Source organism: Mytilus galloprovincialis, chromosome 9, assembly GCF_965363235.1.
Source record: "Mytilus galloprovincialis chromosome 9, xbMytGall1.hap1.1, whole genome shotgun sequence".
Classification (NCBI taxonomy): Eukaryota; Metazoa; Mollusca; class Bivalvia; order Mytilida; family Mytilidae; genus Mytilus; species Mytilus galloprovincialis.
In genome coordinates this window covers 24,149,019-24,169,733 of record NC_134846.1, presented here as the reverse complement: position 1 = coordinate 24,169,733, position 20,715 = coordinate 24,149,019, and the positions used below count along the sequence as shown (strand labels likewise).

Here is a 20,715-nt window from a genome sequence, read left to right as displayed (position 1 = left end):
AACCAACCAACCAACCAAGATGGCCGCCATGGCTAAATATAGAACATAGGGGTAAAATGCAGATTTTTGTAAATTTTAACAAAATATTATCCTCTGTAACTAATGGGCAAAGTTCATTATATATAAAGATAATTGTAAGTAGCAAAAATGTTCAGTAAAGTAAGATCTACAAACACATCACCATCACCAAAACACAATTTTGTCATTAATCCATCTGTGTCTTTTGTGTAATATGCACATAGACCAAGGTAAGTGACACAGGCTCTTAAGAGCGTCTAGTTAGAGTTTTTGATCAGTTAGCAGCTTATACCAATTTATAGATCTATAGATATACTGTTTTTTTAATGACTACTGGTTCATTGTAATCAAAGGAAAGTTAAAATAGAAAATATATGCTGGTTCAGAAAATTAAGAATGCCTTGAATGAAATTAATTATAATTATACTTGGTTTAATTGTTGCCCACCCTCGCAGATGTAATAATGAGCCAGCAAGGTCAAAGTCAAACAGTTATAACTAATGAAGTTACATCACAATAACAAAATTGTTAAAGGAGTTACTGCAAAGACTAGTCTGCTCAGAGTCAATAATAATGTGTCCGAAATAGGGACATGTCTGTTTGTGAACTGGCATGTTAAAATCCTGCTTAGCATATAAGTCAAGTACAAAGCCAGGTTCATATTCCTTTGACATCAAGATGATCTTGTTCTGATGTACTAGTATATAATATTTACCATGAAAATTAAACACCTATCCATAGCTATAGTTTTTGTTCATACTTGATGAAGCATGATGCATTTAAACAGTTGTTTCTGGAGAACATGGTCTCACATGGTCGTATAGTGTGTCTTAATCATTGTATGATGTAGAAAAGACATAAAAATGATTCTGATTTTAGTGAAAATTTGTCCATATTTGTTAGAAAACTTATCTTCTGTCAACATACACAAGCATTGTAATCTCTTACTAAAATAGACCAATGATGTATTACCTGGCAAAACACACAATGTTATATAATTTATTTTATTGAAAAAATATCTTTTGTTGTTATGCGATTACATTATTATAGTGCCTAATAAGATTTTGTGAGGTAGACGAAATTGACCTTAAAACGATCGTGTTGACTTTTTGGGTCCCAACATAGGTAGATCGGACATATTTTGACGTTATATAATGACTTCTTTAGTTTGGGATTTATTGTAATTAGTATGTTCCTATGAGACTGAAAAATGATATTTTTTTTGTAAGATTAATAATATGTTTACCTGGCGTAGCTGTGCGTAAAATGTATGTTGGCATTTCTCTTCGAAAAATGACTTGTTGATTGGAATAAAACTTCTTATTTCTAAACTTTCTGTTTTTCTCCGCAATTGACTATTAAGAAATAATTTATCTACTGTGTATTTGGAGAAAATTGTGAAAATAGGAGAATTGGCAATTCTTACCTTCCGTACCTATACTTCCATTGATAAAACATAACATGGACTCATCCAGTGTCCAGTTTGAAGGTCATTTTACTTACTGTCACATTCATGCACGTTCTGATTTAACCAATAGTCATGTACGAAAAGCATGAACAGTTTGAAGGTAAACTAGTAATAATTTAATCCAATCAAATTCCGTAATTTTCAATAACAATGACCGGTCCACATCAGAATAAGTAATAGGGGTAAACTGGGTAGGGAGAAAATGTAAGATATTCAAAGTTTATTTTTTTGCAATAACGAATAAAAATTTGTCAAACCAAAGTTTTGCTATCATTTCATAAACATGTCGTTGTGTGTTGGTACAGTTTTCGGAACTTTCATGTATGTATTTAAGGCAATACAAAGTTTGGGCTTCAAAAGTCCACATAATTATTGACTTTATACAGAAAATTCGTCCTTTTAAAACATAAAATGTTTCACAAACAATACGTGACTAAAAAGTAAAATCATTTCTCAAAACACTGCAAACATTTTCATTACAATTGGTATAGTAGTATTGTCATAAAGTGCGTTTAATTGAACAGTGGTATAGCAAACATCGAATTCCCTCACAAAATCTTGTTAGGCACTATAGTGTAAAATCAGTTAATGTCTTAATAAAAGTTTTGTGACAATCTCCAGAAAACTACATTACTTGTTCACATTGTATTATAAATCAAAATCTGAAGTATTATTCATACATTCCAAGTCCATTCATCCTTAATTTGGAAAAATAGTGGTTTTTCTTTTACTTGTATAGATATAATTCTTGTGGCTTCACTTTTCAAATTTACTGCCTCCTAAGTCCACAGAGATTTAACTAGTGTTGCAAAGAGAAGACGTATATGAAGACCACTCATTTAACAATGTCACAATAAAAGACAAATCTACATGTCGTACTAAAGAATCTGTGTTGTTTTGCATTTAAATTTATGAATCTGGCCAATTCTTGCTCTGTTTAAAGCTGATGGTTTATATTCATTCTGTATTACATATTTAGGGATCAGTATGATTTTTTGCAGTTATAATTCATACACCATAACCTGCAGAAAAACAGTGAGGACTATTTTTATAATATCCTTTATTTTCTAGAATTCCCTGTGGTTGACAAATCCATGCATCTGATGTTATATTTTGCCACTGATGTAACTGTTCCTTTAAATATTTTATTATTCCTGTGTATTTGTCATTTTTAATCTGATTAATGCGTTCTTGTGGATCTGTTGACAAATCAAAGAATTCCCACTGACTTCGGTAGTAATACTGTTTTAAATTTTTATACCAATGTGTTGATATGCCTTCTCGAGTCCTATTTAGCAAATCTTGAAAGGTGTTTGAAATGAAAAAGTCCTGGTCAATTTGAAAAGGCATCAGGTAATTCAAATTATGTAAAAGTTTGAAATGTTTTGTACGAATAGATCTCATTGGATAATACATGGTCACTTCATGCAAATTATGACTGGTAAATATGACTTCTTCTGATTCTCTGTCTTTGTTGCATAGCAATGGCAATAATGATTTTCCTGTCAGAATAACTGGGTTATGGAGAAGCTCATACTGTGGATACTGAATTTTGAACCAATCAAGCACTGTAGGAACAATATCAACATGACTCACTAATTTCTGTATTTCCTGAGAAAATAAAATCACAATTGTTATCTTGTATGTTTTGATCAACATTGAATTTCAAATTCATTGCTTTTTTCACCAAATATTTTTTTTTATTAAACATCCAAAACATTTAGTCAAATAAATACTATTTATTTAAATAATGATAAATATAATTTTCTGTAGACCCCTATATTTTGGCACAGCACAAGATTACAAGAGGATGTGTATTCAATATAGAAAATAGAGGGGCACTGCCCACACTCCCTAAAATGTTGTGAGCCTGTGACCATTTGTGTGTCACTGTGCCCCTGTGCCTTGTTCAAGAAAAGAAAGTGTTAAAAAAATGATCTTCTTCCCCCATAATTTAAACCCTGAAACATATTAAGGTGGTACCCAACACCTTCACTAAAATAAATTTGGCTCATTTAATTTTCATAAAACTTTGACAAAATATTTTGACCCTTTGACAAAAATATAAAAATTTCAAATAATTTGAACCAACCATTTTATCATAAAAAATACACTGGTTATATAGCAGTTTGACAAACACTAATTTTGATCATGGAAAAGCTTAATATTCCCTCAACAACACAACGTAATTCAAACGTTCAGATGATTTTACAGAGTTATCTCCCTGTAGTGTTAGGTACCACCTTAAACAAACATGCTCCGTGTATCATTGGTACAGCAGATTTAGGTACTAACCAAGTAAAGCGTGATCGATTTTTACCTGACACAGTAAGAAAATCTTTGTTTTGTTTATCTGCGCAAACAATTAGCAAGCTATAAAGGGCCCCAATTATTACTAGTGTAAAACCATTCAAACAAGAAAATCTATGCAAAAAACGAGATATGAGAAACATTTAAGAACCACATCAACAAACACAACTACTGACCATCAGATTCCTGACTTAGGACAGGTGCAAACAATTGCAGCAGGTTTAAATATATGTTTACAAGACTTATCGAGGGTAAAACAATCTAAACAATCTTTCAGATATACCAATATATTGAAAACTACACATGTAAAAACTACTACTTGCAGTAAGAAAAGTTTCAAATTGCTGCTGCTACATCATGGAAGTCATATGGACCATTTTAGGACAGAGAACTGTTTTTCATAGTTATAATATAATACAGTCCTGGAATGGTTCGGAATGTCCCTGTTCTGCATGTAGATAAGCCTACATTTTAATTCACTGTGCTTTGCTCTTTTAAAGTTGTGCAAGCATTTACATTTGCATTACCATATGCTTGTGTTGTGCATACTTTAATTTATGTCTGCTTCTCTATTTTTATTTTGCATGGTTTATTTTATGTTTCTATGTTGTTGCATTTGTGTGTATGTATTCTGTTAGAGCTATGTTCTGTAGTATGTTACTGTACTGAATCTAAATAAAGCTTTCATATTGTTATAATCACCAACCATTTGTAGATTTTTATAGGATTTTTTCCAAGCTAATTTAAGTCTAGTTTTTAATTACTTAGATTGAAATCAATTTACTGTTTACAGCTTAAAAACATATTACTGTTTTAAATAAAACTTCAATCTCACAACCTGAGCCTCACTCTGACATCCTGAGGGAATACACTTGCACAGGTCAACAAATGTTATATAGAGTTATTTCCCCTTGTTGCCTCATTTTAAAAATTATACTCCTAAAATAATATTTTTTATTAAAGTTAAAAAACTAAAACATTTAAATTGTATGCAACATTGTTTTCATTTTATTATCTAGATATTTAATGCATTTATACAAAATATTTTTGATATAGATTTCAGATATCTTGACCTTTTTGAAAAATCTTTAAACAAAGTAACACGATAAAAATTCCATATCTTGAGAACCTAATTTAGTCTTAGATACATAGATTTTTCGAAATGGATTGCTGTGAAGCAATTGAAGAAACTCATCAACTATAATGGAGGTTTAAATACGGTACAACTCAAAATAGTGTCCTCATGTGAATTATCAACTAAATCATACAACTTTCTATTCATTTTTGACGAGCCTTCGACTTGAGTAGAAAAAGCGAGACTAATCGATCCTACATTCCATCCGCGTCGGTGTTGTAGTCGTCCCCAGCGTCCACAAATATTCACTCTGTGGTTAAAGTTTTTGAAATTTTAATAACTTTCTTAAACTATACTGGATTTCTACCAAACTTGGACAATAGCTGGTTTATGATCATAAGATAGTATCCAGAAGTAAATTTTGTAAAAATAAAATTTTATTTTTTCCGTATTTTACTTATAAATGGACTTAGTTTTTCTTTGGGGAAACATTACATTCACTCTGTGGTTAAAGTTTTTAAAATTTTAATAACTTTCTTAAACTATCCTGGGTTTGTAACAAACTTGGCAGAAGCTTCATTAGGATTATGACATAGTATCCAGAAGTAAATTTAAAAAAAAAAAAAATCCCTTTTTTTCCATATTTTACTTTTAAATTGACTTAGATTTTCTGCCAGGAAACAACATATTCACTCTGTGGTTAATTTTATAAAAATTTTAATAACATTCTTATACTATTTTTAAATTTGAACCAAACTTGGACTGAAGCTTGTTTCTGATCAAAAGCTAGTATCTAGAAGGAAATTTTGTTAATACTTTGTGTATCTGTATTTTACTTATAAATGGATTTTTACTAAACTTGGAGTTGGACAGAAGCTTCTTACAATCAAAAGATAGTATCAAGAGGAATATTTTTATTGAATTTTTTCCTCATTTTTGTTGAGCCTGCCATTTACAGCAAAAGTAGGCGAGACACTGGGTTCCGTGGAACCCTTACAAATTTTCTTTAATAAGATCTTTAATAATTCTCATGTTTAAATATCTCCCTTTTGTATTTGTGTTTATTTTAAAACACGGAAAACCAATATAAACCAGTAACTGTATTTAAGGTTTTATACATAGTATCATGTCAAAATACGAAATCCTCTTTTTGTTAAAATACAAGTGTGGTTCCTGAATGAAACTATTTTTATTGAAGTGGTGTTGTTCCTACTAGATTACCATTATGAACATTTGATATTGAACTTTCATAAAGAAATGGAGAACCACAATTGACATGTTGTTCTCAATAAAAAAAAATAAGCCCAATCATTTGTTTATGCACTCCACTGCCATATGATCTCTTCAGATTGGTCTTTCTGTCTATATCAAACAAATTTAAAAATAAATGGGGAATGTGTAAATTGGACAAAGATGATGTTTCCTCTTGCATATCATATAATGTTATAAATCATATAATGTTATAAAGGGCATTGACGAAGCTAAGTAAAAATGATGCTACCAAAATTTGTAGTTTATCCAAGTTTTGTGGTGAAAGGCATTGTTTACATTAAGTCTCATAACATTTGGTTGAGGCAAACTAAAGTTAGATGGAGAGAAACAAAAAAATCAGCAATTTTTATATTTAAAAAGGGGCATAACTGAAGAATGGTATAAGTGACTCCACCCAATTTCAAACTTGATCTGTGTTTTGTGGTAAAAAGCAAAGTGTATAAGTTTTGTAACATTTGGTGGAAGCAAACTTAAGTTACAGAGTGGACGTAAGGAAGTTGGAACAGACAGACAAGGGTAAAACTTAATGCCCCTGCTTATATTACTGTATGTATGTTTGATCAATGTGTTGTATTTGTTGTAAATCTTGAAAATAATAGAAATAAAATAATAAACTTCATGCCCCCTCTTTTACGGCGACAGATCCTCTTCCCAACAGCTTTTATGCATGGTAGAATTTATAATCTTGACCATTAACTCTATTGTCATTTAAATTTCTGCTGTTCGGAAGACTTTAAACATTTTAGGGCATATGATCCCTTAAAGCCATAGAAATAACAAAAAGAATATTCAAATGGAATATTTTTAAAATGAGTGTGTTTAAATTTCTAAGAATTCTGCAATTATAGAGCAAAAAACACTTGTACCAGAGATTGGCAATCCTGAATATGCAGGACATGTTTGGTACTGGACCAATGTGAGTGTTTCATGTTTTTTTTACAACTCATCTTACCATGCCCCATGTGCTTCTGTGTAGAGGTGATGATAGTAAGAATGGTTCTGTTATTCCAGAGTCATACAAATTGGTTCTGCCATTAGGGAAGGGTATACCATTATCAGATGTATAGATTATTAATGTATCATCTAAATATCCAGCTATTTCTAGTTCTCTCAGTACTAACCCAATACCTATAATAGAATGTAAACCACAATAGATAATAATATTATTTGCTGTCACAACTTCTTGGTGTTGTTTCAAATATTGAAATTTGAAGAAAAAAAAACAATCATTTTAGGTACTGTTAATTCAGAAATTATTGTGAGGTTTTTATTAATGCTAATAATGCGACTGGATTGATATCGCAATAATGAGAACTCGCATTCTGAAAACTGAAACATAGATATCTATAAGCAGTTTTTCGTAATCGCAATATTTTAAACTCCCATTTTTGTCTATTCCTGAAAAATCGCATTAATAAATGCATGCAATAATTTCTGAATTTCCAGTAATTCCTTAGAATTTGTGCAGGAATTTATCAATCAGTTTTAAAACAATCCATGCATGCTGACCTTGAGTTGATGAATATAATGGTGGATTGATGAGGATATGGTCACTAAATAATTTCATGAATATAGGTTGAAACTGATTAAGGGGAGACAATATCTACTATTTTTAAACACTTCCATGCCTTTAAACTTTCCATGTGTATATGATATACTAAATATAGGGTTTTGTTTGAGGTTTTCGGACATGGTTCTGTCTGGGTACTTAGGTTTCCTCCAACAATGAAAAATGCTTGCATTGATGTATCAAGTGTGCTGAGATGGTGTTACATCACCAACAATTAATCAATCAATCAATCAATCAATCAATAGAAGGAAGGAATATTAATCTACTATTTTTAGTTATTGGTACAATAGCAAATTATGCCATGTTTAAGACATGAATGCAACATCAAAACTAATAGTTTTGTACTCAAACGGTAAATTATAATGAATTTGCAGTAATCGGTTATCAAATAAGAAAGCAGACATTATATGTCACCTTGATCTAGCCTACTAATAGTTGTGTACTGAGCTGCTATATCTCTTCTTGCTGCTGGTGTGTCCTGGACAAAATATGGTACAATGACATCATCAGGGTTATAGGTCAGCGGTGTCCAATCAGGTATAAATCCCATCCCAGGACTACCATCACCAAACTTTTCACAAAATTGTCCATATTGTGGATGGGTATGGCCACATCTATGAGGATCATGAAACCCAATATACAACAGAAATGGACTGAAAAAGTTAAATATGATTTTAAAAAAGACAACAAACAGCTTGGTCCATCATTGAAACAAGAATGCAGACTCTGGAATTTGTCATCTGTTTTACTTATGTTAAAAGTCTATTACATGAAGTTCTTATATTCTTTATTGAAAAGCACTTTACACCCATATGGGTCAATGGCTTAAAACATGATACATAATATACAGTTTACATATATAAAACAATGATACATTATACACTTAACATTATCATTGATCCATATAAATGAGGTTAAGGTCAGAGGCACCTATCAGACAGATATGCACACCTAACAATCAAACCTTACACCAAATGTAACTTGGCTATTGTTTATACAAATTGAGAAACACCTAATTACAAAAACTAAACTTTACCAATGAACCATAAAAATGATGTCAAGGTCAGATAAACCTTGCCATACAATCTGCATTCCATACACCAAATATGCTTGACCTATTGCTTACAGTATCTGAAAAATCATGAAAACTTAACATTGACAAAATATCTATGATAAGGTGGACAAGCTTATATGAAACCTGCCATACACAAATCTGCACCTATAGGTTGCATTTGTAAATACAGCTGTTTCTCAAACCACACCTCTTTTGGAGAGATTTAGAATATTCATAGAAAATTAATTTTGTTTACATACTGGTTCCCAGTTATGAACTATATGTTCCATCTCATAGAGACATAACTTGGGAATGTTACCAGTAAAATATACATGTGCAATTTGTTTATATTGAAATATGTGGTAACCTTTTATTCGAGGTAGGGGTAGTTAAGAAAATTAGTGTTTGTTTAAACTGTGAGAAGTTCAGGGCATATAAACGTTGAAAAAATGCCACACAGCCCTATATTTTGACCTTTGAAAAAAATTGTAGTGCATATGAACTTTCAATTCTAGGATAAGATTTTATTCAAAACTTCATAGTAAAAGTGGTACAGTTTTAGCCGTAAAGGAGTTCCTTTGGGAAATTGCATTGTCAATATTTACAGAAATGCAACCTTTAATGTATATGAACAGTCATTCCATACACCAAATACAGCTGCCCTATTGTTCATTGGATCTGAGAAAGTCCAAACCACATAAACTTAACATTTACAAATGAACCATGAAAATGAGATTAATTTAAATGTTAGATGAAACCTGACAGTCGGATAGGTACAACTTACAATCTTTCCATACATCAAATAGTTGACGTTTGGTTATAATATCTAAACTTGACAACAAAACCTAAACCTTAATTACTGATCCACTACTGATCCAGTGAACCTTCTTTGACTGACATGCAGGCATTGCATTGATCCTATATACCAATAATATTTATCTTATTACTATTAATATACTCATGTATTCATAAGTCTCAAACAAACAAAAATAATATGTATGTACAATTTTTATCCAGCAGTCGCTGAACCATGAAAATGAGGTCAAGGGTAAAGAACATTTGATAAACGGTAACCACTTTATAAGGTTTCTGCACTCCAGGATGAAGAACTGGCCACTACACGTCCCACGAGGTTTCATCACCAACCCACTCCAGTTACATTAAACCACAAACTAATAAAAGATCAAGCTGTCAAGTTTTTTTCTATTCTGATTTTCATGGACATTTAATCTTTAAAGAAAAATTGTTATTGTACATCACCTAATCACACTTACCTGGATTTATCTTGGCTTAAGAACTTTCTTACAAGAAGTTTGATGTTGGTAATGTTTCTCCCCACTTGTAAAATGCTATTATTTTCTTCTGTTTCTTCAAAGTCAAAGGGATAGACTGTCTCAGGACCAACATGTTTCTTCCCAATAATTCCTGAAAGCAGTTATTATAATTATGCAATACAATAATGATGTCAGAAATTATATTACTGTCCTAGTCTGTTTCTTATCTTCTGATAAGCCACTAGAAGAAAAAATTAAATTAGATAAACATTTAATAATCTTTTGGTCTAGAACAATTTGAGTGTATATGAATAAAGTTAGTCCTCAACCATGTATCATAACTTAATTTTTTTATGATTCTGGTCCTGCCTGGAATTAAATGTACATGAAGAAACATGTGTAGCTCTATCATGATAGCATCTATCTGAAATTTTGATATTTCATTTCAATGCAAAAATGTTTTCAATTACAAATTAATATGTATTGTTTTGTGTGTATATGTTGTGTACAAGTTATCATTTTGTACAAAAAAAGTTGTACAAATTATAATTTATATTTCGACTTTGAACACATTGTAATTTGTACAAAAATGGCTTGACAAAAATTCACTTATAACCTGTACAATAATTTTTATTATGGATATTTGTTATAAAAAAGGATTGATAACACTGTAGTTATCTTAAATGACCAGACAAAAACCCTTATCTATATAATACAAAAAGCATCAGTATGGCTGTTTGCTTATGACTATTTACTGTACAGAATCATCAAAACAGAGAAAGACTACAAACTACTACAAGAAGACCTAGCAAAACTAGAAGACTGGGCATGGGATTAAACAAGCTGGAAAGAATACAGAGGCAAGCAGCATGCTTCATAACAGGCAACTACAAACAAGAGAAAAATGGCTGCATAACAAACATGTTTACCAAATTAGAACTCCAATAATTACAAAACAGATGCACAATCCAAATACTTTTATTTGAGTACAAGATGGTTGAAGGGCTTGTTCCTGCAATAGATCCAGATGACTTCTTAAAATCATGAAGATCAAGACACTTTATCACAGCAAAAATGTTTGACAATTAACAAGCAACAAACATAATTGAAAAACAATTGAGAAACAATACTTTTAACTGCCAACAGTAAACACAGCAACTTTCAAATTCATTCTTTGTGTCTACAATATTCATCTGGAACCACCTAGAAGACAGAATTTTGCACACAACAAGTGTAGAGAGCTTTCACAAATGAGGGATGCAGCACTTCTAAATGTAAATGTATAACTTAAAAGATGTGCAATTCCTGATGACATACGTTACATTATGCATTATAATTCACTCACATGCTAAACCAAATAATACAGAACTATTTTGGTATTTTGTGGAATAAAGGTCCCTTGAATAAAAATTATATAGCGTGTATCAATGCTTTTTTATAACAAACTTTATACTGTAAACAACAATAGGGTGCCAACAATTGTACAAGTGAATTTTTTCGTAAAATTTTGTTCAAATTCTTAATTGTAATTTGTACAAGCACTTTTTGTACTAACTCCAATACAAAATACAAATTATAATTTGTACAATTTTTTATACAATTTATAATTCGTACAATTTTTTTTATACAAATTCTAATTTGTGAAAAATGATACTACATTGTATAATATAAATTAGTTGTTTCACCTATAAATACCTGTTCTTATGCCAGCTTTATGTATTATTTTTGGAAGACTCTCAACACCATCAAATGACATAAAATGGTGGACATCTTGATGAAGGCCATACATCCCATTCTGGTGCTGTGGTAAACCAGATAATATCACAGACCTGTAAGCAAAACTATTGTTCAAAAAAAAATATGAGATGAATGTGCCTATTTTGACACATGTGACAAAAAACACAACATAAATATCGGAAATAACCAAGCTACTCTAACAGCTGTTACACATTCTTTTAATGGTCTTTTCTTCTGAAAAAAGAGAAAGACCTACCAACAATAGAGAGTACCAAGATACCCCCTAGTTTTGATTAATCAGTGCTCCCTTTAATTAAATGATAAATGTTTTCAAAAGATCATGGTAAGAGCTGAAAAAAAATTGTATAAAACAGTCAGGTCAGGATTGGTGATGTTTTCTGACACATTTTATCATATGGTTCCTGAAAAGGCCTTAAAGTGACTTTCTTTAATGTAGTCAAAACTACCTAACAGGGGCGTAGCTTACGTTGAGGCAACTGCTTCGGTAAAAAAAAAAAAAAAATTCCTTCACTGTATTTTCTTTCAAATGATTATTGCAGCAAACTGGCTTCTAAACAATTATATAGCAACTTGTTATGTCTTGTTGGCGCGGTTATTGATTCATACCCTTTACGAATTATTCAAGACTTATGGGATCATTTGAATTAATTTTCCCTCCTCTACTTGGAAAAACCCTTTAAGTACGGTAGCTTTTCTGTAATTCAAATTTGTCAGAGTAAAAGGAAATCGACAACATATTTATTTTGTCCTACCCCATTACAAGCGAAAACAGTGAGTATAATAGATGAGGATCAAACACTCACGAGTCACCCGATCAAATCACTTTACCATTGAATTAGGTCAATTATTTAATTTTGTGTCAGAATAATTTCTAGTATACGAGGGCTTCGGTGAGGTTTTAAGAAAACAGAAAAATCGGCCATGAAATTAATTTAAATCTAAAAGAATATGGATTTAAAATGGTGCTAAATTATAAAATAAACGAAAATCAAATTATAGGGGACAATGATTAAAAAATAAATATTTGATAATCCCATTCTAAGCAATCAAACCCTCATTTATAACTGTTGACATGTTCCCCTACGACTATGTTCATTCACTCTGGTACCAAACAAAACAAAATATGCATCTATATATATATCATAGTGCCGAGAAAATAATTTATATGTTGTGGTTCTCAAGTTTTATTCTCGCTATTTTAATTTCATAGTACGTTTTCACAAGCAGGGAATTTAAAATATTCAAAGGAATCACTAATTCCAGAGAAATATGTCTGTTATAGTTAATACATAATGGCAGTTTATATAATTTTATATAAAAAAAATCAACCAAATACTGTTCATTTATAATGAAGACTTCAGAATAAAGTAAAAGTTAGTTATTCGCTGGTTGTCATCTTCATCGTGCATGTAAAAAAAGTTAAAAATCATTCAATATATAATTTCAAGACCTTCGAAGGAATACACTACTAAAACAAGTGCCGTGCTACACTTTAGATGTAGCATATGTTTTTCTCCTAGTTTATCCTGAAATTCGTTTGTTCAATCCAGCTGTCAATTTGTGGTGATTATCTATAATTCGTTGATTCGTGACCTACGCCTCACTAAATGATCATCACAAAACTTATTACAAATAAACCCCTCTTTATTTGCGTTTGTTTTTTTCTGTATTGAACATTTTGTACAGGTTTCTTCTAGATCCCCTGAGCAAGGTCATGATTTCTTGTGAAATGAGGTTAACTCATGTCACAGTGAGGTACAGCCAACTATATTAGAGTGTACTACAGCTTGCCAATATATTGGGCGGCATTAGGCATTTGAGCTGGCTTTCTGCTGGGAACAGTATGTCAATATATATGTTCCTGCTTTCTGTAACTGCTAGCAAGTCAGGAAACCGACATTTCATTGGTTGTCTAATGTGATACCTTCCCGTATTTTGTTATTTTTATAGCTTTGAGTATAGATAGTAATTAAGGCATATAATTAACATTATTTAGATGAAATAACACTATTATGATGAAATAACATTGAACAACAACTATTTTTAACGATTTTTTCTTGTTCAAATTGTAAAAACCTCAACAGCTTCAGGGGGGCTGTGCCCCCATGACCCCCTGCCTCGGTATAATCAAAACTTCAGAAGGCAAGCTACGCCACTGCCTAAATGTATGCAAACATAGAGCATTTGTGGAGAGAAAATTTGACTAAGGAAAAACCATTGAGGCATGTTCTCATTATATATTAATAATTTCAGACTGACAAATCTAGAACAATCAATTTATGAAGATAAAATAACACTGGCTTGCTCCTTTTATTTGTCAATGTATACCTACCTGCTGGGAGAACAGCTACTAACAGACGTGAAAGCATTAGTGAAAATAGAACTTCTTTCTGCTAGTTTGTTTAAATTTGGAGTTTTACACACTGTATTGTTGTAAACTGATGTTTCAAATCCAGCATCATCAGCTACAGAAAGAGGAAAAATATCATATAAAATATAATCATGTAAATTAAGGAAAAAGTATAGTTTTCTTTCTCATTCATATCTTGAATATTGCTAACAGAAGATTGTACTTAGAAAATGAAAAAATCCCTCCTTTAATTTCCAAATAAAAAATAAAATAAAAGCTCACCTGCATCTTTTACTATGGCCATATTTTCATTAAAGGGAAAAAACTCTTTAAAGACTATTTTCCCTTTTTAAAGCTTTATCTATCTTTTTTTCAAGAAAACAAACAAAGATCCAAAGTTCTATATACTGTGTCACTAGCCTGTCATCCCACAGGTTGTGAGTTCGATACCTGAATATGGCAGGTGAGTTCGACTAGGAATCTTAATTGACTATGATTGTTAATTTTTCTACTGAAGGTTGTACTTAAAATTCTCTGGGCACTCTGGCTTTCTCCACCAATAAAAACTAAATGCCACAAAAAAGCCAATGGTGTTTAAATTGCTGTAAAAACCTATTATTCAATCAATAAAAGATGGCAAAATTTATCGTTAACATGATTTTAAAGGGCAGTAGTTGTCTTTTGTTGATGAGGTTCATAAGTGTTTCTTGTTTCTTGTTTTTTATATAGATAAGACCATTGGTTTTCCCATTTGAATGGTTTTACACAAGTAATTTTTTGGGGCCCTTAATAGCTTGTTGTTCTGAGTGTGAACCAAGGATTCGTGCTGAAGGCCGTACTTTGACCTATAATGGTTTACTTTTATAAATTGTGACTTGGATGGAGAGTTGTCTCATTGCCATTGGCACTCAAACGTTATCTTCTTATATATATATATATCTATATAATAACTCCAATAGCAGGTCAACTAATAAATTTGGCCATAATTGCTAATTTGAAGATCTTGTCTTGCTGATCATTTTTGTTATTTACAGTTTCTATCATTCTATTATAAAACAAATGCAAAAAATGCAAAAATTAGGAAAAAATCGTCATTTAACATTAAGTAATAAGAAATCAAACCAGGTGCTCCGCAGGGCGCAGCTTTATACGACCGCAGAGGTCGAACCCTGAACAGTTGGGGCAAGTATGGACAAAACATTCAAGCGTGATACAGCTCTGAATTTGGATTGTGATCAAATTTTTGACATTACATGTTTTTTTTTTACACAAAACAAATGTAAATTTAAAAATCAATTAAAGATTTCTTCTTCAAACTTTTTAAATCTAAAATTAAATAGTTGACACAGCATAGGTTTCTGACACAGAATGAATGTGGTCTAATGAACTTAAAATATTTTTTTTGCCTTTGAGCAATTCACTATGCTGTTGAATATTAATCCTCTCAAAAAAATGTTTGAAGAAATTTTCTTTTTATTTATGAAATCTGAAATGAGAAAAATTTAAACCCCCCCTTTTTTTCACATCCCCGTTTCCCTTTTTCCAAAACTGATATCAATTCAAATTTCTAATGGAGTTTGCAACAATAACTACTCTTTTAAATACATCATAAAATATTAAAATGTAAAATAAAGTGCTTGTTATCACTGAATGGTAAAGATTGGTTGGTAGTAAAAGTGAATATACATTGTTTATTGTATAAAACAATAAAAAAAACTTCATCAGCAACATTTTATATTGGCAAATTTCCAATGAAGTTATTTACATAAAGTTATTGGCAAATAAAAATAGAAAATGACATCATAGTCATGTCTGGCAAATGTCCAACATACATTATCTAAAAACATTTTAGATAAGATAAGGAAAAAAAGCTTCATCAGCAACATTTTATATTGGCAAATTTCCAATGAAGTTATTTACATAAAGTTATTGGCAAATAAAAATAGAAAATGACATCATAGTCATGTCTGGCAAATTTCCAACATATATTATCAACTTCTATTCTATACAAAGAAAGATAACTCCAATTGAAAATTAATTGCTATTGCACAATATTGTGCAATTAGATATTTCTTGCTATTGTGCAATACTGTGCAATTGAAAATTTCTTGCTATTGCACAATACTTGATATGGAATCCTGATTTGGACCAACTTGAAAACTGGGCCCATAATCAAAAATCTAAGTACATATTTAGATAAAGCATATCAAATAAGCCCAAGAATTTAATTTTTGTTAAAATCAAACTTAGTTTAATTTTGGACCCTTTGGACCTTAATGTAGACCATTTGAAAACTGGACCAAAAATTAAGAATCTACATACACAGTTAGATTTGGCATATCAAAGAACCCATTTATTCAATTTTTGATGAACAAAGTTTAATTTTGGACCCCCATTTGGACCAACTTGAAAACTAGGCCAATAATTAAAAATCTAAGTACATTTCTAAATTCAGCATATCAAACAACCCCCAGGATTCAATTTTTGTTAAAATCAAACTAAGTTTAATTTTGGACCCTTTGGACCTTAATGTAGACCAATTTGAAAACGGGACCAAAAATTAAGAATCTGCATACACAGTTAGATTCGGCATACCAAAGAACCCCAATTATTCAATTTTTGATGAAATCAAACAAAGTTTAATTTGGACCCTTTGGGCCCTTTATTCCTAAACTGTTGGGACCAAAACTCCCAAAATCAATACCAACCTTCCTTTTATGGTCTTAAACCTTGTGTTTAAATTTCATAGATTTCTATTTACTTAAACTAAAGTTATTGTGCGAAAACCAAGAATAATGCTTATTTGGGCCCTTTTTTTGCCCCTAATTCCTAAACTGTTGGAACAAAAACTCCCAAAATCAATCCCAACCTTTCTTTTGTGGTCATAAACCTTGTGTCAAAATTTCATAGATTTCTATTAACTTAAACTAAAGTAATAGTGCGAAAACCAAGAAAATGCTTATTTGGGCCCTTTTTGGCCCCTTATTCCTAAAATGTTGGGACCAAAACTCCCAAAATCAATCCCAACCTTTCTTTTGTGGTAATAAACCTTATGTTAAAATTTCATAGATTTCTATTCACTTTTACTAAAGTTAGAGTGCGAAAACTAAAAGTATTCGGACGAGGGCGAAGACGACGACGACGCCAACTTGATAGCAATATACGACGAAAAATTTTTCAAATTTTGCGGTCGTATAATAATATTTAGATCATGTTGACTTATTTGCAGATCTTGCCTTGCTGAACATTATTGGTAATCGAACATTCTATCTTTTACATTTCAAGATAATAGACAAAACTGCATAAATTGGGAAAAATCATAGTTTTAATTAGGGTGTAATAGTTCTACTAAAAAGTCATTTGATAGATAGTACATTTTATCTACTTGTCACCTACACATTTTTTTACCTATTAGACTTTATATGTCATTTACTGTTTCTCAAGAAATAACAGACAACAATTGCATTTTACCACTATGTTCTAATTTTAGACATGTATGTCAGCAGACACATTTTTTAAACTCGATACCTGATTATTGTGGCCAAGTTTAGTTTAAATTGGCTCATGCAATTATTAAGTCTCACAAGTTTAAAACAGCCAACAGACGATGAAGAACAATTAACAACCAATGAAAGCCAATTAAAGTGATTATAAAAGGCTCAATATAGCTCGATGAGCAGGTGTCTGTCAGAGCTTATAAAAATATTAGTTGAAATAACATCACTTTTACCAGTACATTAATATCTTACTATCCACATTATAGAAATTTATAATATGATAAGAAGAAAAAAAGTGACAAGAATACAAATTGAGCGATATTAACTTTATACTCTATTGAATGTAATAAATTTTTAGAAAAGTCAACTAATTAAAGTAGATTTAACCAATCTTTGATGTTTAACTTAAGTTTCAAATTTTGTTATGTACAGCGAAGATATATAAATATTTACAAATGTCTTTCATGTGTCTTTGGTTAATAGTTTTATTTTCAATAGAGAACCCATTATAGGAATAGTCAGTACATTGATTTTTTATATATATATGGACCTTTTTAGTAAATTAAATAAAGACGAGATTAGCTCCTAATTTGGTTCATACCTTTGGCTTTGAAATATCAACAATGTCGACTACATAACACCAATTCATTAATTAATACACAAAACTGTAACCATTGTAACTGTAACCTATTTAAACATGATCCTTGAAAACAAAAACAAAATAGTTCTAGAACAAATGAACAAATGTTTATTTTCTTCTTCATCATGTTCATTAATTGCTCTTTGAATCATGATCATAAAATAATGAAAATTCATTTATATTAAAAAATAAAACCACACACAAATTAAGATTTTTTCTTTACCTATTTATTTCAAATAATCATTATAAATATGTTATAATCTAAATATCTTGACGCTAAATTTATTGTCCAAGTCAGAAACTTTTTTCGCCTGATGTGAATAATTTTGTTTTATTTTACAAAGCTAAAAGTTATAGGCCTAGATCTCACAGGTGGGAACTTCGATATTTTTTTGGTAGGAGTGTGCCATTTTTGCCTCAAAAAACGTACCCATTTTAATATTACATTCACTGAAATTCAGTACCTATAGTTATATAAATATTTAAGAAAGAATGACCTTTACTTATATACAATATTTAAAAAATGACCCATGCTTATATAAGCACTAACTCACCGGGGTTCATTTGGGAACTTATTTGAAAGCACTTTGTTTGAAAGGTGAACTTTCAAATGAATTGATTTAATTTAATATAATAATTGACCATTAATAATGTAATATTCTCAATAGCATATTTATATATGATATGTAGATCATACCCCAAATCAATATACAGTTATCAAACGTAAATGCATTTTAATTTAGGATGTCATTAAAAAGGAGGGTCATTTTTATATAAAATCTCGCAAAATTAAACCCATATTTTTGGCACATCCCTGTATACCTAATAATATGAAGTTACTCGCAATCAATATATACCTACCTTAATAATAAAATGTTTCACAAAGGTAGAACAAATTTGCATAATTTATCAAAGGGAGGTAATTATGAGCAATTTATATTTTATAGATATTAATATAATATATTCCAGAATCTATTTCATAGTGAAATTTTTCCTTGAATCTTATTTTTTATATATTCATGTATTTCACTAACCTTATTTAATTATGATGTTATTTCACAATTACGATCTTTGAAATTATTTCTGGTTTTCTTTCTTATTTTTAACATGATAATTTAATTTCTTTTTAAAAGAATGATATTTACTTGAATTTTTTCAGGAAATTTTTTCAATGATAATTTCTGAAATAATTCCCATTATAATACATTTTTTTTTACAACATAGGTTTAATTCAAATACACTATTATTATTTCATAGTATTTGTAAAGGATATTTTTTTTCTAATAACTATTCAATACTTTAACTACCCACATAGAATTTCAGGGCAAAGGAAAAAATATCCAAGGGAAATATTTTCCTCCGGATAAAAAAAATAATAACAACTACTGTGACATTTTTTCCTCCGGATCAAATTTAACCCGGATATAATTTTGCTTTACACACCATTGTACACTAGATCTATATAAAATTTAATTAATACGACAGAACTTTACAATGATTTTACAATGATTTACCTATAATAATGAGTACGTTCTTTGATGAGATAGAATCTACTGTAAGAAATAAGATAAAGGTGCTGACAAAACCATTTCGAAACGTTTTTACTTTCATTTTCGTTAATCATGTTAATGAAATTATGCAGTTATCTGGGCCCAGTTATCTCCCTTGTAATTATCTCCCTTAGTTTATAATCAACAATTGGATTTTTAAACCTTTTTTGCAGGTGCGAGAAAAAGCTGATGTCGGCGTAGAATTTAACAATTTCAGGTAAAGTAGACAATATTCATTAAGAAGTTTAGATGGCTTGTTATCTCATTAGTTTAAAATAGGTGCGTTTCAAATGATAACGTTTGCTAATGCAGAAGAAACAGGAAAATTCGCATCATCATGATATTTATTATTAATATTATATAATTTAATTTTGGATGTAACGCGTCTTCTGATTGGCTGACGTTATTTTGTTATGAGCCCATAGACATAATTTAGTCATGTGACCGTGACGTCATCAACGTTTTTTCATGGTTTTCTACTGTTTAAAATGGAATTTGGAATTAAATTATAAGAAATGACTGTAATATTTTTTCTGTCTATTCGAAATAACATAAAAAACGTGGTGCACACTGTTAAATTTTTTTCAGTGTGCACCAAATTTTTAATGTTATTTCTTCATAGACAGAAAAAATATTACAGTCATTCCTTAAATAAAAAAATAAAAAAACTATAAACACTAGTTTGTAATAAGCACATATTTTGATTAATCTCATATGGGTCTTAAAAATATACTGTAGGATATTGAAAATGATATGAAACATGTAAAATGGAAGCATTTTAAAAGTAGGACCATGGAATCCCAAGTACAATTACAAAAATGTATGTATCATGTGTATCTTGCATTGACATCACAATGTCCAATGACATGTTTTCCTCCA

At 30.5% G+C, this 20,715-nt stretch overlaps 2 protein-coding genes across 2 annotated transcripts in view; one reads left to right on the top strand and one right to left on the bottom strand.

Moving 5' to 3' along the window:
• Nucleotides 1–1,008: 1,008 nt before the first annotated feature.
• On the bottom strand, nt 1,009–19,952 carry LOC143044674 (N-sulfoglucosamine sulfohydrolase-like). Its single transcript, XM_076216736.1, has 7 exons — nt 19,801–19,952; nt 14,132–14,264; nt 11,737–11,870; nt 10,042–10,192; nt 8,128–8,366; nt 7,096–7,271; nt 1,009–3,097 (listed from the first exon to the last, which is right to left on the bottom strand). The coding sequence occupies exons 1-7, from the start codon at nt 19,895–19,897 to the stop codon at nt 2,495–2,497; spliced, it is 1,533 nt and encodes a 510-aa protein (XP_076072851.1). The 5' UTR covers nt 19,898–19,952; the 3' UTR covers nt 1,009–2,494.
• The window catches only part of LOC143044672 (Ig-like and fibronectin type-III domain-containing protein 2), a 165,547-nt gene continuing 164,759 nt past the window's right edge, over nt 19,928–20,715 (top strand). Inside the window, exon 1 of the mRNA XM_076216735.1 lies at nt 19,928–20,053. The gene's annotated coding sequence lies outside the window, so the exon portion shown is untranslated. The remainder of the gene's footprint in view (nt 20,054–20,715) is intronic.